The sequence below is a fragment of the Schistocerca gregaria genome, chromosome 1 (assembly GCF_023897955.1).
Source record: "Schistocerca gregaria isolate iqSchGreg1 chromosome 1, iqSchGreg1.2, whole genome shotgun sequence".
Classification (NCBI taxonomy): domain Eukaryota; kingdom Metazoa; phylum Arthropoda; class Insecta; order Orthoptera; family Acrididae; genus Schistocerca; species Schistocerca gregaria.
Genome location: NC_064920.1, coordinates 553,712,894 through 553,730,215, shown reverse-complemented (window position 1 = coordinate 553,730,215; position 17,322 = coordinate 553,712,894). Strand labels below are relative to the sequence as shown.

The following is a 17,322-nucleotide window of genomic DNA, read 5'->3' as shown; positions in this document are numbered from 1 at the left end:
GACGATTCGCGATTTTTTTCAGAGAGGTGACAGTTTGAAGTGATAGATGGTAAATCATCGAGTAGAACAGAAGTGATATCTGGCGTTCCGCAAGGTAGTTTCATACGCCCTCTGCTGTTCCTTATTTACGTAAATGATCTAGGTCAGGGGCTCCCAACAAAATTTTCTCGAGGACTGCCTCACCGTGCATGTTTGGTAACTTGTCATATCGCAGTATCACTGTGAGCATATTTTTTAGGGATTTTGTTATACTAAACACCCAAATTTTTGAATGCAAAAATTTTGTGCAATAATAAAAAATGATGGCAAAATTGAAAAAGGTTTAAACTCAATATTGTTTCAATAATGAATATGTCAATCTTTTTTCTAAGTACTAAAAAAAGAGAACACATAAAAAGACTGTTAATTTGCCTTTTTGGAGCCTTGAAGAAAGACATCTGTGCCGTCGATTTGGTTCGGACTGAGAGGCGCTAGCGTGGGTACAGACCTGGTTCCGCAGGCAACCGCAAACATATTTCCATGAAGGTACTGAATGCCTTGTTTCGAAGTGGGGTGAATGTATCAACAGTTATGGGATTACTTTTGAAATAATACACGAATTACTTATTTATTCTGTCTCGTTTCGTTGGACTGATTCTTATACCAAAGTACTCGAAAATATCCCTGAATAACCTCTTAGATTTTGTCGACATAGTTCGGGTTCACAATGTATAATGCGGGCGATGAGTGCGCGATTTGACAATTTCTGCCTTATGTCATGACCAAACATTCTGTGCAATGGTTATCTTTAGTGTCAAGGTTTGGCTTCCTCCAAGCTAGCGTTTATCGTGAATATTACCTAATGACGGTCTAATAAGCCGAAAAATGGTTAGTAATAAACAAATGTTAGTCGAACAAGGCGCAGTTTGTTTACTTTTCACCCTTTAAATTTGAAATTTATTCTGCCAGGTAACAGCGAATCCATTACGACACAGCTCGCATCTCGTGGTCGTGCGGAAGCGTTCTCGCTTTCCACGCCCGTGTTCGATTCCCGGCGGGGTCAGGGATTGTCTCTGCCTCGTGATGGCTGGGTGTTCTGTTATGTCCTTAGGTTAGTTAGGTTTAAGTAGTTCTAAGTGACTAATGACCATAGATGTTAAGTCCCACAGTGCTCAGAGCCATTTTGAACCATTACGACACGAAAAATGTTTTGACCAAATATGAAGTCAAGGTATCCTAATGAAATAATAAGTTTTCTGTGTATATGCAGAGAAAACAATGTCAGGTTGGAATGCTATTACTAGTAAACTGTACAGTGATGATAATCGCATTATCAGTTAGAGAAAAGTGGAAGAGGAAGAAGAAGACGAAGAAATAAATACAAATTCGTGTACTGTGTCGAGGATTTTAGGGCTCTGGTAAGATAAAAATCTCAAGAAAAAATTATTATTTAAATTAGATTGCCTGAAGTAAATTGCTTGGCCTGTTCAATCTTTGCCCAACGTGGAATAGTTTCTGAGTCAGCCTAAATGGTGCGCGTTTACTCGCCTTTCATTGATAACGCTAAGTGCATCACATCATCAGGGTACGGTAAGTAAGTAGTCCCTCGATACAGAACAAAGTGAAAACAATATCTGACATTACTCTATCTGGACGATAGCCATCAATATGTCAACCGATGTTATCAGTCTGTGGGTATAAAGCCAGCCTTACAGAACTAGCCATCATCTATGTCAGGCACGAGGTAAGTGTACCAGGAGACTTTCATTTCTGTTATTTTCCAAGACTGATAGCCTACGTTGATACCCGATATGTGTGTTGCTTTCCTGCGACAAGCATAGCCGTTATTACCTGTAGACTCAGCTATTAAAAAGTGTGTTGACTATCATAGAGTGACCCTACAAGAGCTCGAAAGTCTACAGGTCCCTTTTTATGCCCAAAAACTAACAAACTGTGTCTACTGTTTGTGTCACTCAATCAGAATTACACCAGGGCTTGCTGTACTATTATGGGAACAGGAGATATGCTGGATGTCACGTCCTCCAGTGCACAACTTCAAATTCTTTTTATCGGACTGTTTACGATACAATAACATAACGTGGATTACCGTTCGTCAAACACAACTTAAATCATACTAGTACAATGAGATGGCGAAAGGTAAAAACCGAAGTTTCAACAATTTGTTACTAGTGAAGATAAATGTCGAGAATGATAGCGTATTATAATTGTTATTGAAATGAGTTAATCATTTCGTTTTATAATTATTTTACTGCAATATTTTCATGTGAGTTCCAAGACGTCTTGGCAGATTAATGATTTGAATCGGAATGTGGGGCAGGCTCGGTTGATTTGCAATCTGACTTGAAGTTTCGATGAAACATTAATCAATAATAAAAATCTTACAGAGTTTTGGATTATAGACAATGAAAATACTGCCAAATTAATTCCTATGTCAGCAGGCCTATGCGGCAATTTTCAATTACTCTCTAGCTCGGTAAACGGGTAAGACAGATTACAAAAATTTAGGGTCAGAATTCAATTAGTCCTAGGTGTCTTTCTGTTACTTGTCGCAGCTTTCACGTCTGGAAATAATTTGTATACGTCTTGCAGCTCTGTTTGGATAACACTCTCCATCTCTTTATAACTGGTGGTGTAAGACACTTCAAAGGAAGAAAAGAACGTAACAAATCCAATAGGACTATGCCAGTAGATAACTGCGGTCTTCAAACCCACCTTATGTCGAGGACAGAATTACCTTCTTTTAATTATTGGTATACAATAGATTCTCGTTTCCTTTCGCAACGAGGAAAATTGAAAGTATATAAGTAGAGATCAGCATTCGTCCCTGATTGTTTCATGTAAGACGTGTTTTGACAATTACACTACGATATCTGAATCGATGATGTTAAAATGCGGGTGAGGGAAACTAAGCTTTGAGGTTTGTGGATGACTAATTCTGTTAGAGATGACAAAGGACTCGGAAGACCAGTTGAACGGAATAGACAATGCCTTCATAAAAGTTTATAAGATGAACCTGAACAAAAGTAAAACAAGGGTAACGAAATGTCGAAACTAGCAGAAGCTGCTGTAATGCGTATTTGTTTATCGACAGACGGTTTTGGTCAAGCGACCATCCTCAGGTCACGGATACCCTTACATCAGCTCAACAGAAGGATCTTTGGCATCAAGTACATAATTATTATTAGTTGCATCATTCGTCACTTATGCATGCGTACATTGTCTTTTACGCTTTTCTATTAACCACTAAATGCCGTTCCGTAAATACAGTGAAGTTGTGCAGCAGTGTTTATAGGGAATTTTTTTAATGTAGTGAAGTCAAATTAGGCGATGCTGAGGGCATTACATTAGTAAATGAGACACAAAAAGTAATTGGTGAATTTTGCTATTTGAGCAGGAAAATAACTGATGATGGCCGAAATAGAAAAGACATAAAATGCAGGCTGGCAATAATCAAAAAGGCATTCCAGAAAAAGTGAAATTCGTAAAATTCGAAAATAAATTCAAATATTAGGAAATCTTTTCTAAAGATACTCGCCTAGAGCGTAGCCTTGTACTCAAGTGGAACGTCTACGATAAAAAAAACTCAGGCAAAAGAATAATCCTTTATCTTCTTGTAGCAGAACAATGCTAAAGACTAGATGGATTCGCCAGATAACTATCGAGCATGTGAAGACTGTATCGAATTGGGAAGAAAAGAAATTTGTGGGGATCTGAATCTTACAGCCGTCTAAATTTCCAGTTGTTATTTTATTGAGCAACCAGTTTCGGCGATATATTACTACATCTTCAGGCCCCATGACCGACGTTTAGGAAGATTCCCACCTCTTGTCCAGTCAAAACAGGCGCCAGCATTCACTGACTGGTATCCGTCGCTTTTTGACACAGCGATCAATTCGATCATTACTTGCCAAATGTGATAATTGAAGGGATCTCTGTGTCAAAAACTGACGGATACCAAAAAGTGAATGCTTGCTCCTATTTGTCTGGACCAGACATGAGAATCTGCCTACACGTCAGTCAGGGGGACTAAAGATGGCGTAATACACTCCTGGAAATTGAAATAAGAACACCGTGAATTCATTGTCCCAGGAAGGGGAAACTTTATTGACACATTCCTGGGGTCATATACATCACATGATCACACTGACAGAACCACAGGCACATAGACACAGGCAACAGAGCATGCACAATGTCGGCACTAGTACAGTGTATATCCACTTTTCGCAGCAATGCTGGATGTAGTCCTGTGGAACGGCTTGCCATGCCATTTCCACCTGGCGCCTCAGTTGGACCAGCGTTCGTTCTGGACGTGCAGACCGCATGAGACGACGCTTCATCCAGTCCCAAACATGCTCAATGGGGGACAGATCCAGAGATCTTGCTGGCCAGGGTAGTTAACTTACACCTTCTAGAGCACGTTGGGTGGCACGGGATACATGCGGACGTGCATTGTCCTGTTGGAACAGCAAGTTCCCTTGCCGGTCTAGGAATGGTAGAACGATGGGTTCGATGACGGTTTAGATGTACCATGCACTATTCAGTGTCCCCTCGACGATCACCAGAGGTGTACGGCCAGTGTAGGAGATCGCTCCCACACCATGATGCCGGTTGTTGGCCCTGTGTGCCTCGGTCGTATGCAGTCCTGATTGTGGCGCACACCTGCACTGCGCCAAACACGCATACGACCATCATTGGCACCAAGGCAGAAGCGACTCTCATTGCTGAAGACGACACGTCTCCATTCGTCCCTCCATTCACGCCTGTCGCGACACCACTGGAGGCGGGCTGCACGATGTTGGGGCGTGAGCGGAAGACGGCCTAACGGTGTACGGGACCGTAGCCCAGCTTCATGGAGACGGTTGCGAATGGTCCTCGCCGATACCCCAGGAGCAACAGTGTCCCTAATTTGCTGGGAAGTGGCGGTGCGGTCCCCTACGGCACTGCGTAGGATCCTACGGTCTTGGCGTGCATCCGTGCGTCGCTGCGGTCCGGTCCCAGGTAGACGGGCACGTGCACCTTCCGCCGACCACTGGCGACAACATCGATGTGCTGTGGAGACCTCACGCCCCACGTGTTGAGCAATTCGGCGGTACGTCCACCCGGCCTCCCGCATGCCCACTATACGCCCTCGCTCAAAGTCCGTCAACTGCACATACGGTTCACGTCCACGCTGTCGCGGCATGCTACCAGTGTTAAAGACTGCGATGGAACTCCGTATGCCACGGCAAACTGGCTGACACTGACGGCGGCGGTGCACAAATGCTGCGCAGCTAGCGCCATTCGACGGCCAACACCGCGGTTCCTGGTGTGTCCGCTGTGCCGTGCGTGTGATCATTGCTTGTACAGCCCTCTGGCAGTGTCCGGAGCAAGTATGGTGGGTCTGACACACCGGTGTCAATGTGTTCTTTTTTCCATTTCCAGGAGTGTATATCGCCGAAACCGGTTGTTCAGTAATATAATAAGTGGAAATTTAGACCTCTGAAAGGTGTTTTGATTCGACATTCTGTACTGAACAGCTTAGGTTCTGCAACTATCTGTGTATAGATGGCCATACAGAGACTTGTGGGGATATGGTGATAGGAAAGATCCTGAGACACGAAGGAATCATGAATTTGGTAACGAAAGGATGCGCGGGGCACAATTTCTGGAGGGAGACCGAGCCTTGACTACAGTGAGCAGGTTCTGCAGTTACTCGTAGAGGAAGAGGCTTGCACAGGTTAGAGTAACGTGACAGCTGCCTCAAACCAGTCTTCGGACTGAAGCCTACAAAAGCAACAATAACAGCTGTGACCAGCCGGTAAGGGTTGGTGTGCGTATCACACTGAAACTTTCAATCCGTGGCTGACTGTGTATTGGAAAAGAACCTTGCTCACACAAATGCGCCTAATTTTCTATAGCCTAGATTTAGAAGGTAAATATTCTCATTACGTAACCAAAACGACACAGATTTTTCACTGTCATAATCATACAGATTTTTACTTACGGAATCATATTTTTAACGAGGTCAACATTTCACTAACTACCTCTACCAGTTATTTAGATAAAATCAGCCTGAGTTTCCTGAAACAGGCCCTGTCAGACACTCATTATACAACTGTTATAGTGATTAATGATTGTAAAATATTATGTGAATCTCAAAACAATGATCTCATCTCACAATGAGGAAGTGAAAATCTTTGTAAAACAAAAATTACACCTAAAAATTATACTGAATAAATTTCATGGTGGTCGAGCGTCGAGATGAACAATTGATAACACATGCATATTAAAGGTGTTTCATAGTCTGTGAATGTGACGTCCAAGGGTGATAGTCGATGTCATGGGGAATAAGTTTTGTTTGAGGCAAAGACGCGCTGTCGCTTCCCAACGATGTTAGGTGTCGTTTAGTATCCGCCGGCCCTGGTGACAAGATTTCACTGAACCAGCAAGGTCTAGCAACCACGGGTGCAGCATACTATTTATCGCACTAAACTGATAGCGATTTTCTGTAAGAAAACCATCAGAACCTTTCAGAAGCGATTCAAGAACCGTAATTTTGCGCGACCTACTGTCTTTCAGAAGGATCAGATGACCGAATGGTAGGCAACACACACTGCATATGAACGCTGCAGAATGCCTACACCCTGCTGCCTGTCAGGGCACAAACCAGACTTAAACAACGTCTAGTGTCGCTGAAGAGCGTCAGCGAACAGTTTGTCTCTAACATAAGCTGTTCTCTATGATGTGATCTATCACCCCGAGACTTCGAAATACCCTATATACTACACAAGCCACATTATCGTCTGTGGCGGAGCGCATTTCAAATCCTCCTATCATTTCTGCCCTTCCCTGTTCTTATCGCGAACTATGCGTGGGAAGGACGACAGCCACTAAGCCATCAAATTAACTCTGATTTATTTGACTTTGCCGTCTTAGTCATTTTGTGGGACGTATGTGGAAATAATATGTCCTCCGCTGTCGGAATTTTGACAATAAACGCTTCTGCTGTGGAGACACTGGAACTGTTTGTCTCCGTAGTTCTCTCGTGTAAACGAAATGAATCTGCCATCTGCCCATTCTACGTTAAATCTGTGTCACTTATTATCCTGCCTGAAAAATGTCCTAGGCTGACGGGCAAGACTCAATAATGGTCGAAGGAGTTCTTTGTGAAACACTTCTTTCGTGGATCTACATCTACATGTGCACGGGTACTCTGCAAATCACATTTAAGTGCCTGGCAGAGGGTTCATCGAACCACCTTCACAATATTCTATTATTCTAATCTCGTATAGCGTGCGGAAAGAACGAAAACCTGTATCTTTCCGTACGAGCTCTGATTTCCCATATTCTATCGTGGTGATCATTTCTCCCCAAGTGGGTCGGTATCAACAAAATATTTTCGCATTCGGAGGAGAAACTTGGTGATTGGAATTTCGTGAGAAGATTCCGTGGCAACGAAAAACACCTTTCTTTTAATGATGTCTAGCCCAAATCCTGTATCATTTCTGTGACACTCTCCCATATTTCGCAATAATACAAGACGTGCTGCTCTTCCTTGAGCTTTTTCGATGTACTCCGTCAGTATTATCTGGTAAGGATCCCACACCGCGCAGTATTATTCTAAAAGAGGATGGACAAGGGTAGTAGATCTGTTACATTTTTTAAGTGTACTGCCAATAAAACGCAGTCTTTGGTTAGTCTTCCCCTCAACATGTTCTATGTGTTACTTACAATTTAAGTTCTTCGTAATTGTAATATCTAGGTATTTAGTTGAATTTACGGCTTTTTGATTAGACTGATTTATCGTGTAACCGAAGTTTAACCAATTCCTTTTAGCACTCATGTTGATGACCTCACACTTTTCGTTATTATTTAGGGTCAACTGCCAATTTTCGCACCATTCAGATATTTTTTCTAAATCGTTTTGCAGTTTGTTATGATCTTCTGATGACTTTATTAGTCGATAAACGATCGCTTCATCTGCAAAAAACCTAAGACGGCTGCCCAGATTGTCTCCCAAATCGTCTACTTCGAAGGCAACCTAATTGGTATACAGTCTGGACCAGAAGACTTGCTTTTATTAAGTGATTTAAGTTGCCTCACTATTCCGAGGATATTTACTTCTACCTTACTCATGTTGGGAGCTGTTCTCGAGTCGAATTCTGGAATAATTACTTCGTCTTCTTTTGTGAAGGCATTTCGGAAGACTGTGTTTATTAAGTCTGCTTTGCCATCACTGTCTTCGATAGTATCTCCATTGATATCGCGCAGAGATGGCATTGATTGTTTCTTGTCGCTAACATACTTCACATACGACCAGACTCTCTTTGGTTTTGCTGCCAGGTTTCGAGACAAATTTCCGTTGTAGAAACTATTATAAGCGCTTCGCATTGAAGTCCGCGTTAAATTTCGAGCTTTTGTATAAGATCGCCAATCTTGGGGATTGTGTGTCTGTTTCAATTTGGCATGTTTGTTCCGTTGTTTCTGCAACAGTGTTCTAACTCATTTTGTGAACCAAGGAGGATCAGCTCAGTCGTTTGATAATTTATTTGATATAAATCTCTCAATTACTGCCGATACTATTTCTTTGACTTCAAGCCTCATCTGCTCTACTCTTCTATTATCAATTTGGAATGAGTGGAGATTGTCTCTCAGAAGGCGTCAAATGAATTTTTATCTGCTTTTTTGAATAGATAAATTGCACTTCGTTAATATTCCTTCTATGAGTCTGATCCCGGCATTTGACTTTAGTAAACTAATTTTATATGGTTATTCTACTTAGGTTGATTTGGGCGGTCATTCGTAGGTATTTTACAGTTTTCAAAGTTTGCAGTGATAGAAATATTTTCGAACATAAAAGAATCATACGTTGCAAATCAACTGTCTCTCCATTCAAAAAGAGTGTTTCCTCTGCAGGATATCCTGTATTTCTTTGCAGTTTTCTGTCGTCACGACTTCTCTGTACAGAACAACATGATCCACGAATAGACATTTTGTACGTGTAGTCAACAGTAACGGTCCTGTAACACTCCTTTGCTGTACTCCCGAAGTTATTTTTACATACGAGAATTTAGCTCCAATGAGAACGACATGTTGAGTTCTATCTGATACGAAGTTCTGAATCCATTTGATCTCGTATTTTGTTCACTCGACATCGATTCGGAATTATGTCGAAGCCTTTCGGAAAAAAATGAATACAACATACTGGACGCCAGGGCCCTCTGGATCTCCTAATTGGAACGTGAGCTGTGGAGTACCTGCACACTGTAGTTCTGTCAGGTATGCTGGACTCACGTCTGTCTGGGCTAATAGTTCGTTTCTCTAGTTGTCTGCGTGGGCACAGAGGACAGTCCTCAACAGGTTGTAACACTTTTTTTTGTTTTTTTTTTTTTTTGGGGGGGGGGGGGGTGAGAGGGTCATCAGTTTTCTGACTGGTTTGATGTGGCCCACCACGAATTCGTTTTGCAGTTATTTTACTGTAATACCTCCATGTCAGCTCAAGTAGGTCCTGGCCGATTAAAGATTTAAAACGGAACGTGAGGCAGGCTTGGTGGACATGTAACCTGTCGTTAAGTTTCGATGGAACTTAGATCAGTTACAAAAATCATACAGGCTGCGGCATTGTATGTGACAGGTGGCACTTTCAGATCTCTCCCAATATCACTATTGTACTGGCTGAAAATCGTGACTGTATTTCTGTGCCTGACTGTGGGGTAGGACTGCGATAAAAAATTTCGATCGTGACGGCGATCGAAGTTCAGCATCAGATCTGTATAATATCTTGGTTGCTGTCCATGTGCAAGTAAATGTGACTTCGTTAGTAGAAGTAATTTTACAAAGCTATCGATGTGCACACGACAAATGCTGCGGGGAGGAGGGTGGGGGGTGGAACTATTTGTCATCGGAGTCGATCTTGTGGACTACAGTTGGAACCTCATCATGAACTGTTCTATAAGAAGTGACGAACTCAGCTGTCATTTCTCGTGATATTCCGATTGTGGAACTGACTGCACGGAATGTAATAGTGCCGCACGCTCAGACACTATTGTATGCAGGGTGACTATCTGAGAATGTTGTGTAGGATGTTGACGTTGGGTGCATATTACCAGCTGCTCGACGTCGTAGAATCCGAAATTCTCGATTAACGACAGAGTTATTTATTTAACAAGATGGCCGTACAGTATCTGAAGACATGAAGCGGTGGATGCCTTAGCAAAGATCCGACTGCGTGCACTGCCTGCTCCAGTCGAGGACGCAAGGGCAGCAGAACGGTGGCTCAACAAAACTGCGGTGGCAGATCCGCCGTCTGGCTTGCAGATACGGTGCTCACCGGTAATGCGGGCCACATAACGAATTTGTGATGTCACATTGGTTGCCTTGCTCAAATCACATCATGGACGATCGGCTCCGTTCAGGACCCACAAGTTATCAATATATCAATGAGACTGTACCCATGAAACTCCTTAACTCTGTCCTGTGTTATCACGCATTTGTATGTTTTTAAACGCGCAGTTACGAATTGCTAATCTGGTCTGAAATAGTAACTGCCTCTCCATGAGAGACTCCGCCAGAACTCTTATAACCTGTGTTATCACATGCTGTGATGCATGCCTCAGGGCCTGTATATATCCCATAGTAGGCATACGTGTAGCACAGCCCAGCAGTACCTATAGTGGGCTATGTAGACGTCCAAAAGCTTGCTGAGGTCGTCCTTAAGGTGGACCCCTTCTTGATGGCTGCCCCGGAAGCAGCAGGTCTAGCACTGGCCAGTAGGCCAGTAGTTGGTGGTTGATGTGGCTCGACTTAGATTAAGCTCAGTGGCCCATATGGGACGGTTGTCCACCTTGGAGTAGGCGTCAGTGCAGACAACAGTTGGAGACGAGATACTGCTAGGAGCGAGCGACCAGTACTAGTACTCAGTTGGTCTGATTTTTATGACATTTATTGATTCCATTTTGGTCACGTGGTCAACCAAGGGGAAGCAGCGCTGGTCCCTGGCTTGGGCTAATTCGAGCCACCACTGCAGTGGCCAGGCCCTTGCTCTGTGAAATAGCAACAAAATTCCAGCCTTGGCAGAATGATCTTGTAGCTGGTCTGCCTTGCCATAGGTTTTGAAGTCTGGTTGTAGAGGTATTGGAACAGAAGGAACAACAGTAACACGATTTTCAGTGCACGTGTTGTGTTGGTCCTCATTACCACACTAAAGCTTATTGACGAAATTACAATCACATGGATTTATCAGACAAGTATAGAAACTAGTTTGAAGATTTATTACTAGGAATGACTCTGAATGTTACCTTGGTTGGAGCGTCATTGTTCCGGTATGGACCGCTAATCCGAGTTTAGACTGATTTACAGCGCATGCATTGACATTTGACAAACATTCTTCTTGAACTTCCTACGCGAATGGAACTGGAAGAGACCATAATGTGTACTGTACAGGAAATTTGAAAAGAGATCTGTTTAATACTTTGGTGATGGATAGTATCTTACATTTAATTTTGGCTGCAGGAGTTGAGACAGCAGCCATGTTTACATCCCCGTGCGTCTCGGTGGTAGTGGCAGCCCTGCTATTGGTGGGCGTCACAGCAGACACTCCAGCGAGTTGTCTGTACAGTGACGTGCAGGGCAGTTGGACTTTCTACGAAGGCGAGAGGAATCTCGACAATACCGCCACCTGCGACTCGTTTGGTAAGTAACTGAACAGAAAGTTTCCAGCAAAACGATGTTATCTATTTGTTCTTGTCCTGTAACTAAATTCACAGTTAATTGTTGTAAATATAGTCAGCATCTATAATACACACTAAAATACAATGTACCAAGAAATTGCAAATTAGTTGTAGCAATAGTACACACGTCAAAAAAAGTTTTGCATAATCCCAGTTCCCGGAACCTCTGAATATAGACGTTGACTGTGGATATTGTATCACAGACAGAGTCCCTTTGACTGTTCAGAAATGGCACTAAACCCACCCAAAGATGTAAACAGCTATACATGAACAGCGCCTATTAGACGGAGGGGGTCCGACAGCCAATCAGTTCCAGTCATTCCACCAGACAGGAGACACACGGCTTGTGTTGTCTGCAGTTCCACCATGCCTACTCGGTCAATACCGCGCTTCGATCGCGTCCGTATGTTATTTTGTGCCAGGAAGGGTTCTCAACAATCAAATTATCCAGGCGTCTCGGAGTGAACCAAAGCGATTTTGTTCAGACATGCAGGAGATACAGAGAGACAGGAGCTATCGATGACGTGTCTCGCTCAGGCCGCCCAAGGGCTACTACTGCAGTGGATGACCACTACCTGCGGATTATGGCTCAGAGGAACCCTGACAGCAACGCCACCATGTTGAATAATGCTTTTCGTGCAACCACAGGACGTCGTGTTACGACTCAAGCTATGCGCAATACGCTGCATGATGCGCAGCTTCACTTCCAACTTCCTTGGCGAGGTCATACTTTGCAACCACGACACCATGTAGCGAGGTATAGATGGGCCCAACAACATGCCGAATGGACCGCTCAGGATTGGCATCCCGTTCTCTTCATCGATAAGTGTCGAATATGCCTTCAACCAGACAATCATCGGAGACGTGTATGGAGGCAACCCGGTCAGGCTGAACGCCTTAGACACACTGTCCAGCGAGTGCATCCAAGTGGAGGTTCCCTGCTGTTTTGGGGTGGCATTATGTAGGACCAACTTACTCCTCTGGTGGTCATGGAAGGCGCAGCAACTGCTGCACGATACGTGAATGCCATCCTCCGACGGATAGTGCGACCATATCGGGAGCGTATTGGCGAGGCATTCGTCTTCATGGACGGCAATTCAAGACTCCATCGTGCACATTTTGTGAATGAATTCCTTCAGGATAACGACATCGCTCGACTAGAGTGGCCAGCATGTTTTCCAGACATGAAAGCTATCGAACATGTCTGGGACAGATTGAAAAGGGCTGTTTATGGACGAAGTGACCCACCAGCCACTCTGAGGAGTAGGACAATCTGGACCAACAGTGCCTTGATGAACTTGTGGATAGTATGCCACGACGAATACAGGCACGAATCAATGCAAGAGGACGTGCTACTGGGTATTAGAGGTACCGTTGTGTACAACAATCTGGACCACCACTTCTGAAGGTCCCGCTGTAGGGAGGTACAACATGCAATGTGTGGTTTTCATGAGTAGAAATGATGTTTATGTTGATCTCTATTCCAATTTTCTGCTCAGGTTCCGGAACTTTCGGAACGGAGGTGATGCAAAACTTTTTTTGATTTGAGTATATTTAATACGAGCGCTTTATTTCTATGTGGGTTGAGATATACTCCATCAGAATTTCTCGCCGAAATTGATAGTTGCTACGCTTCTGGGCTTGCATCCTAGGGCCGGCCGCGGTGGGTGAGTGGTTCTAGGCGCTTCAGTCCGGAACCGCGCGACCGCTACGGTCGCAGGTTCGAATCCTGCCTCGGGCATGTGTATGATGTCCTTAGGTTAGTTAGGTTTAAGTAGTTTTAAGTCTAGGGGACTGATGACCTCAGATGTTAAGTCCCATGGTGCTCAGAGCCATTTGAACCATTTTGCATCCGACATAAAGGTACTGGTATAGATACTAGACTGAAGTTAGAGTTGAGAGTGATGATAAAGATTACGAAGTAGTCAAAAAGGGAGTGAGAGATGAACATAGCCTGTGCAGAGTGTTATCAAGTCAGTACAATGAGCAGGAAGTAAAGGACACCAAGGAGAAATTCGGAAAAGGAATTTACGTTCAGGAAGAAAAGATACAAACTTCGATGTTTTCCAATGAAATTGTGATTTATGTCAAAGGCGGCATAGGACTTGGAAGAGCAGTGGAACGGAATGGTGTCTTGAAAAAAGATTCTTAGTTGACAAAAGTAAAACAAGGGTAACAGAACGTAATCGAATTAAGATAATTCTGAGCGATTCGGACGAGGAAATTAGACATGGTAAATACCAGTCGAGTTTAGCTGTTTGGACAGCAAAATAAGTGGAAATGTCTGAAGTACAGTGTATAACATGCAGACTGACAACAAGAAAAGCTTTCATTAATATCGGATATAAATTAAAGTGGAAGTCATTAGCTGGCTGGTTGAATGGATGATTAAAGGGACCAAAGTGCTAGGTCATCAGTCCCCTTTTCCTCGAATAGATGACCTACCGCGCAAAACTCAGGGGAAGAAAAACCCAAGGTCTACCAAAGGTCAGCGAAGGCGAGATAAGGGACAAAAGAAGAAACGGAGACAGATGAAGAAAGGCAGGCATGATGCCCCATCTAGGGAGCAGCAAGAAGCGACCAAATGCAGAATACAATGGGGGGACATACAGCCCCATCCCCCTCCACACACCAGAGGGATCCAACTCAGAAACTGCTTAGGAAAGACTACCAACATGGCAGGGCAAGAGAAGCACAGATAGACATACGACGAGCATATCGAACAGGCCACATGAGAGAGGGGGGGGGGGGGATGAGCAGGTAGGGTTAGGGGGTAGGGTGGACCACCAAGCCGAGACATTTGCAGCCCAGTCTGGGCAGAGGAGGCAACAGATTTTTGTGTCAACCCCTAAGTGTGCCCACAAGGTTAATGGCCATCCCGTAAAGGGAGTGTAAAAGCCCCTTTATGAAAACTCCCTCAATAGACCGATAAGGATAATTTCCCTTTCTTAAAGGGAGTGGTAAAAGTCCCCTCTATGAACAAAATATAAAACTAAGTCTGCTGCAGAGGCATCGTCTCCTAATACCAGGGATGGCGAGTGAGGGAGATTGAGAGTCCACCGCAGGGCCGCCAGGCTGGGACAGTCTAGCAAAATGTGAACCACTGTGAAATGAGAACCACAACAACAGTGAGTTGGGTCCTCATGGCAAAGGATTTGACTATGAATCTGCCAAGAATAGCCAATGCGGAGCAGGCAAAGGATGGCAGAGTCCTTGAAAGCGGCCTGCAAGGAGCAACTTGAAGATTTGTAGTCTCCTTTATTGTCTGTAGTTTATTTGGTGTAGTCGAAGTGAGCTATTCCGTATTCCAGTACCCTAAAGTTTGAATACTGATTTGAAGAGTCAGCTTACTGGTATCCAGTTTGGCCAGGCTATCAATCCCCATAATCAATTCCCCAGTATACCGACGTGATCAGGAACTTGACGAAGGTCACTAAGCGTCCACATTGTTCAAGGGCATATAGGGAACCCTGGATAGCAATGACCAAGGGATGGCGACGGTTACACTGGTCAAGAGCTTGCAGAGTGCACAAGGAGTCGCTACAGATGAGAAAGGACTTACTGGTGAAGGAACTGACCACGGAAGTCTACGATCTGGTTTCGAGTTCGAGTCCGACATAAAATTGTAATCTGTCAGCGAGTTTTATAACAGTTTACTCTCTGCTGTTGAGCAAATATTCGCTGCGAAAACAGCTCCGTCTGAACTTTAATTGATCCATTTCTTGCAGGTTTGGTAGTCCATCGATGGACACATGGCTATGGATATTTGGAAAGTAGGAGACAAGTGCGGCTAGACTGAAGATAAGGGAAGGAAAGAAGTTTAACGATTAACTTTCTGTCGATGACCAGGTCTTTTGAGACGGAGCACATGCTCGGGTTCGACAAGCGCCTTGAAGGAAATCGATCGTGTGCCTTACAAAGAAACAATCCCGGGAATTTGCTTTAAATGATTTAGGGACTACAGAAAAACTAAATCTGGACGGCCTAGACGGGTATTTGGGCCATCGTACTATTGACTACAGGTTTCAGATATGAGGCGCACCATGAGATGTGTCTTTTTTTTTATTGTGGGTCAACAGTCTTCTGACTGGTTTGGTGCAACCCGCCACGAATTCCTCTGTTGTGCCAAACTTTTCGTTCCAGTATAGCACTTGCAATCTCTGTCCTCTATTATTTGCTGGATCAAAACCAATCTCTGTCTTCCTCTGCAGTTTTTACCCTCTGCAGCTCCCTGTAGTTCCATTGAAGTTAATACCTGTTACCTTAACATATTCTTTCTTCCTGTCCCTTCTTCTAGTCAGTGTTTTCTATACATTCCTTTCCTCGCTGATTCTGCGAACCTCCTTATTCCTTACCTCATCAGTCCACCTATTTTTCAACATTCTTGTGTAGCATCACATCTAAAATGCTTCGATTCATTTGTGTTCCGGTTTTCCTACAGTGCATATTTCACCAGCATACGTTGCTGTGCTCCAAAAGTACATTCTAAGAAATCTCAGCGTTGTTGCCTCTGAATCACGGGGTCCCGGGGTCGATTCCCGGTCGGGTTGAGGAATTTCCCTGCTCGGGGACTGGGTGTGTGTGATGTCCTCATTATTTCATCATCATCATCATTATAATCATCATTCGTGGCAGTAACTAACTGGACTGTGCAAAACTTGGACTGTGTCAAAATTGGAACGGTGTATGGGGGCAGTTGAGCGCTCCACATACCAAACATCAATCAATCAGGAAATCTCTTTCTCAAATTAAGATCTGTGTTTGTTATCAGTGGACTTCCCTTGGCCGGGAATGCCCTTTATTCCAGTGTTAGTCTGTGTTTGATGTCCTTCTTGCTCCGTCCGTCATAGGTTATTTTGCTTTCTAGGTAGCAGAATTCCTTAACTTCGTGTATTTCGTGATCACGAATTCTGATGTAAAGCTTCTCGGTATTCTCATTTCTTCTACTTCTCGTTATTTTCTCCTTTCTTCTATTTACTCTCAATCCATATTCTATACTCAATAGACTGTTCATTCCATTCAACAAATGCTGTAATGCTTCTTCACTTTCACTTAGTTTAGTAATGTCATCAGATAAACTTATCACCGATATTTTTTACCTTGAATTTTAATTCCACTCTTGAAACTTTCTTTTATTTCCGTCATTGCGTCTTCGATGTGTACATTGAACAGTAGGGGGCAAAAAACTACCTCCCTGTTTTACACCCTTTTGGATTCGAGCAGTTCCTTCTTGGTTTTCCACTGTTATTGTTCCCTCTTGGTTCGTGTACATGTTGCATATTACCCATCATTCCCTGGAGCTTACCCCAACTTTTCCCAGAATTTCGAACGTCTTGCACCAATTTACACTGTCGAACGCGCTTTCCAGGTCTAGAAATCCTATGAAGGTCCTTGTTGCTACAAACAAACCTGACATAATCGACGGCGTCAGTGTACAGAGATTAGTTCAAATGGTTCAAATGGCTCTGAGCACTATGGGACTTAACATCTATGGTCATCATTCCCCTAGAACTTAGAACTACTTAAACCTAACTAACCTAAGGGCAGGATACAACACCCAGCCATCACGAGGCAGAGATAATCCCTGACCCCGCCGGGAATCTAACTCGGCAAC

At 43.7% G+C, this 17,322-nt stretch overlaps 1 protein-coding gene across 2 annotated transcripts in view; it reads left to right on the top strand.

Moving 5' to 3' along the window:
* LOC126356193 (dipeptidyl peptidase 1-like) overlaps positions 1-17,322 on the top strand; it is a 96,715-nt gene that overhangs the window by 25,708 nt on the left and 53,685 nt on the right. The window contains exons 1-2 of one of the 2 annotated variants that reach the window (XM_050006979.1): positions 1,668-1,723; positions 11,491-11,670. In XM_050006979.1, the coding sequence (XP_049862936.1) occupies positions 11,508-11,670 (163 nt within the window). In that variant the 5' untranslated portion in view covers positions 1,668-1,723; positions 11,491-11,507. Of the gene's footprint in view, positions 1-1,667; positions 1,724-11,490; positions 11,671-17,322 lie in introns of those variants that run through there. The other variant, XM_050006988.1, reaches the window with a different exon arrangement.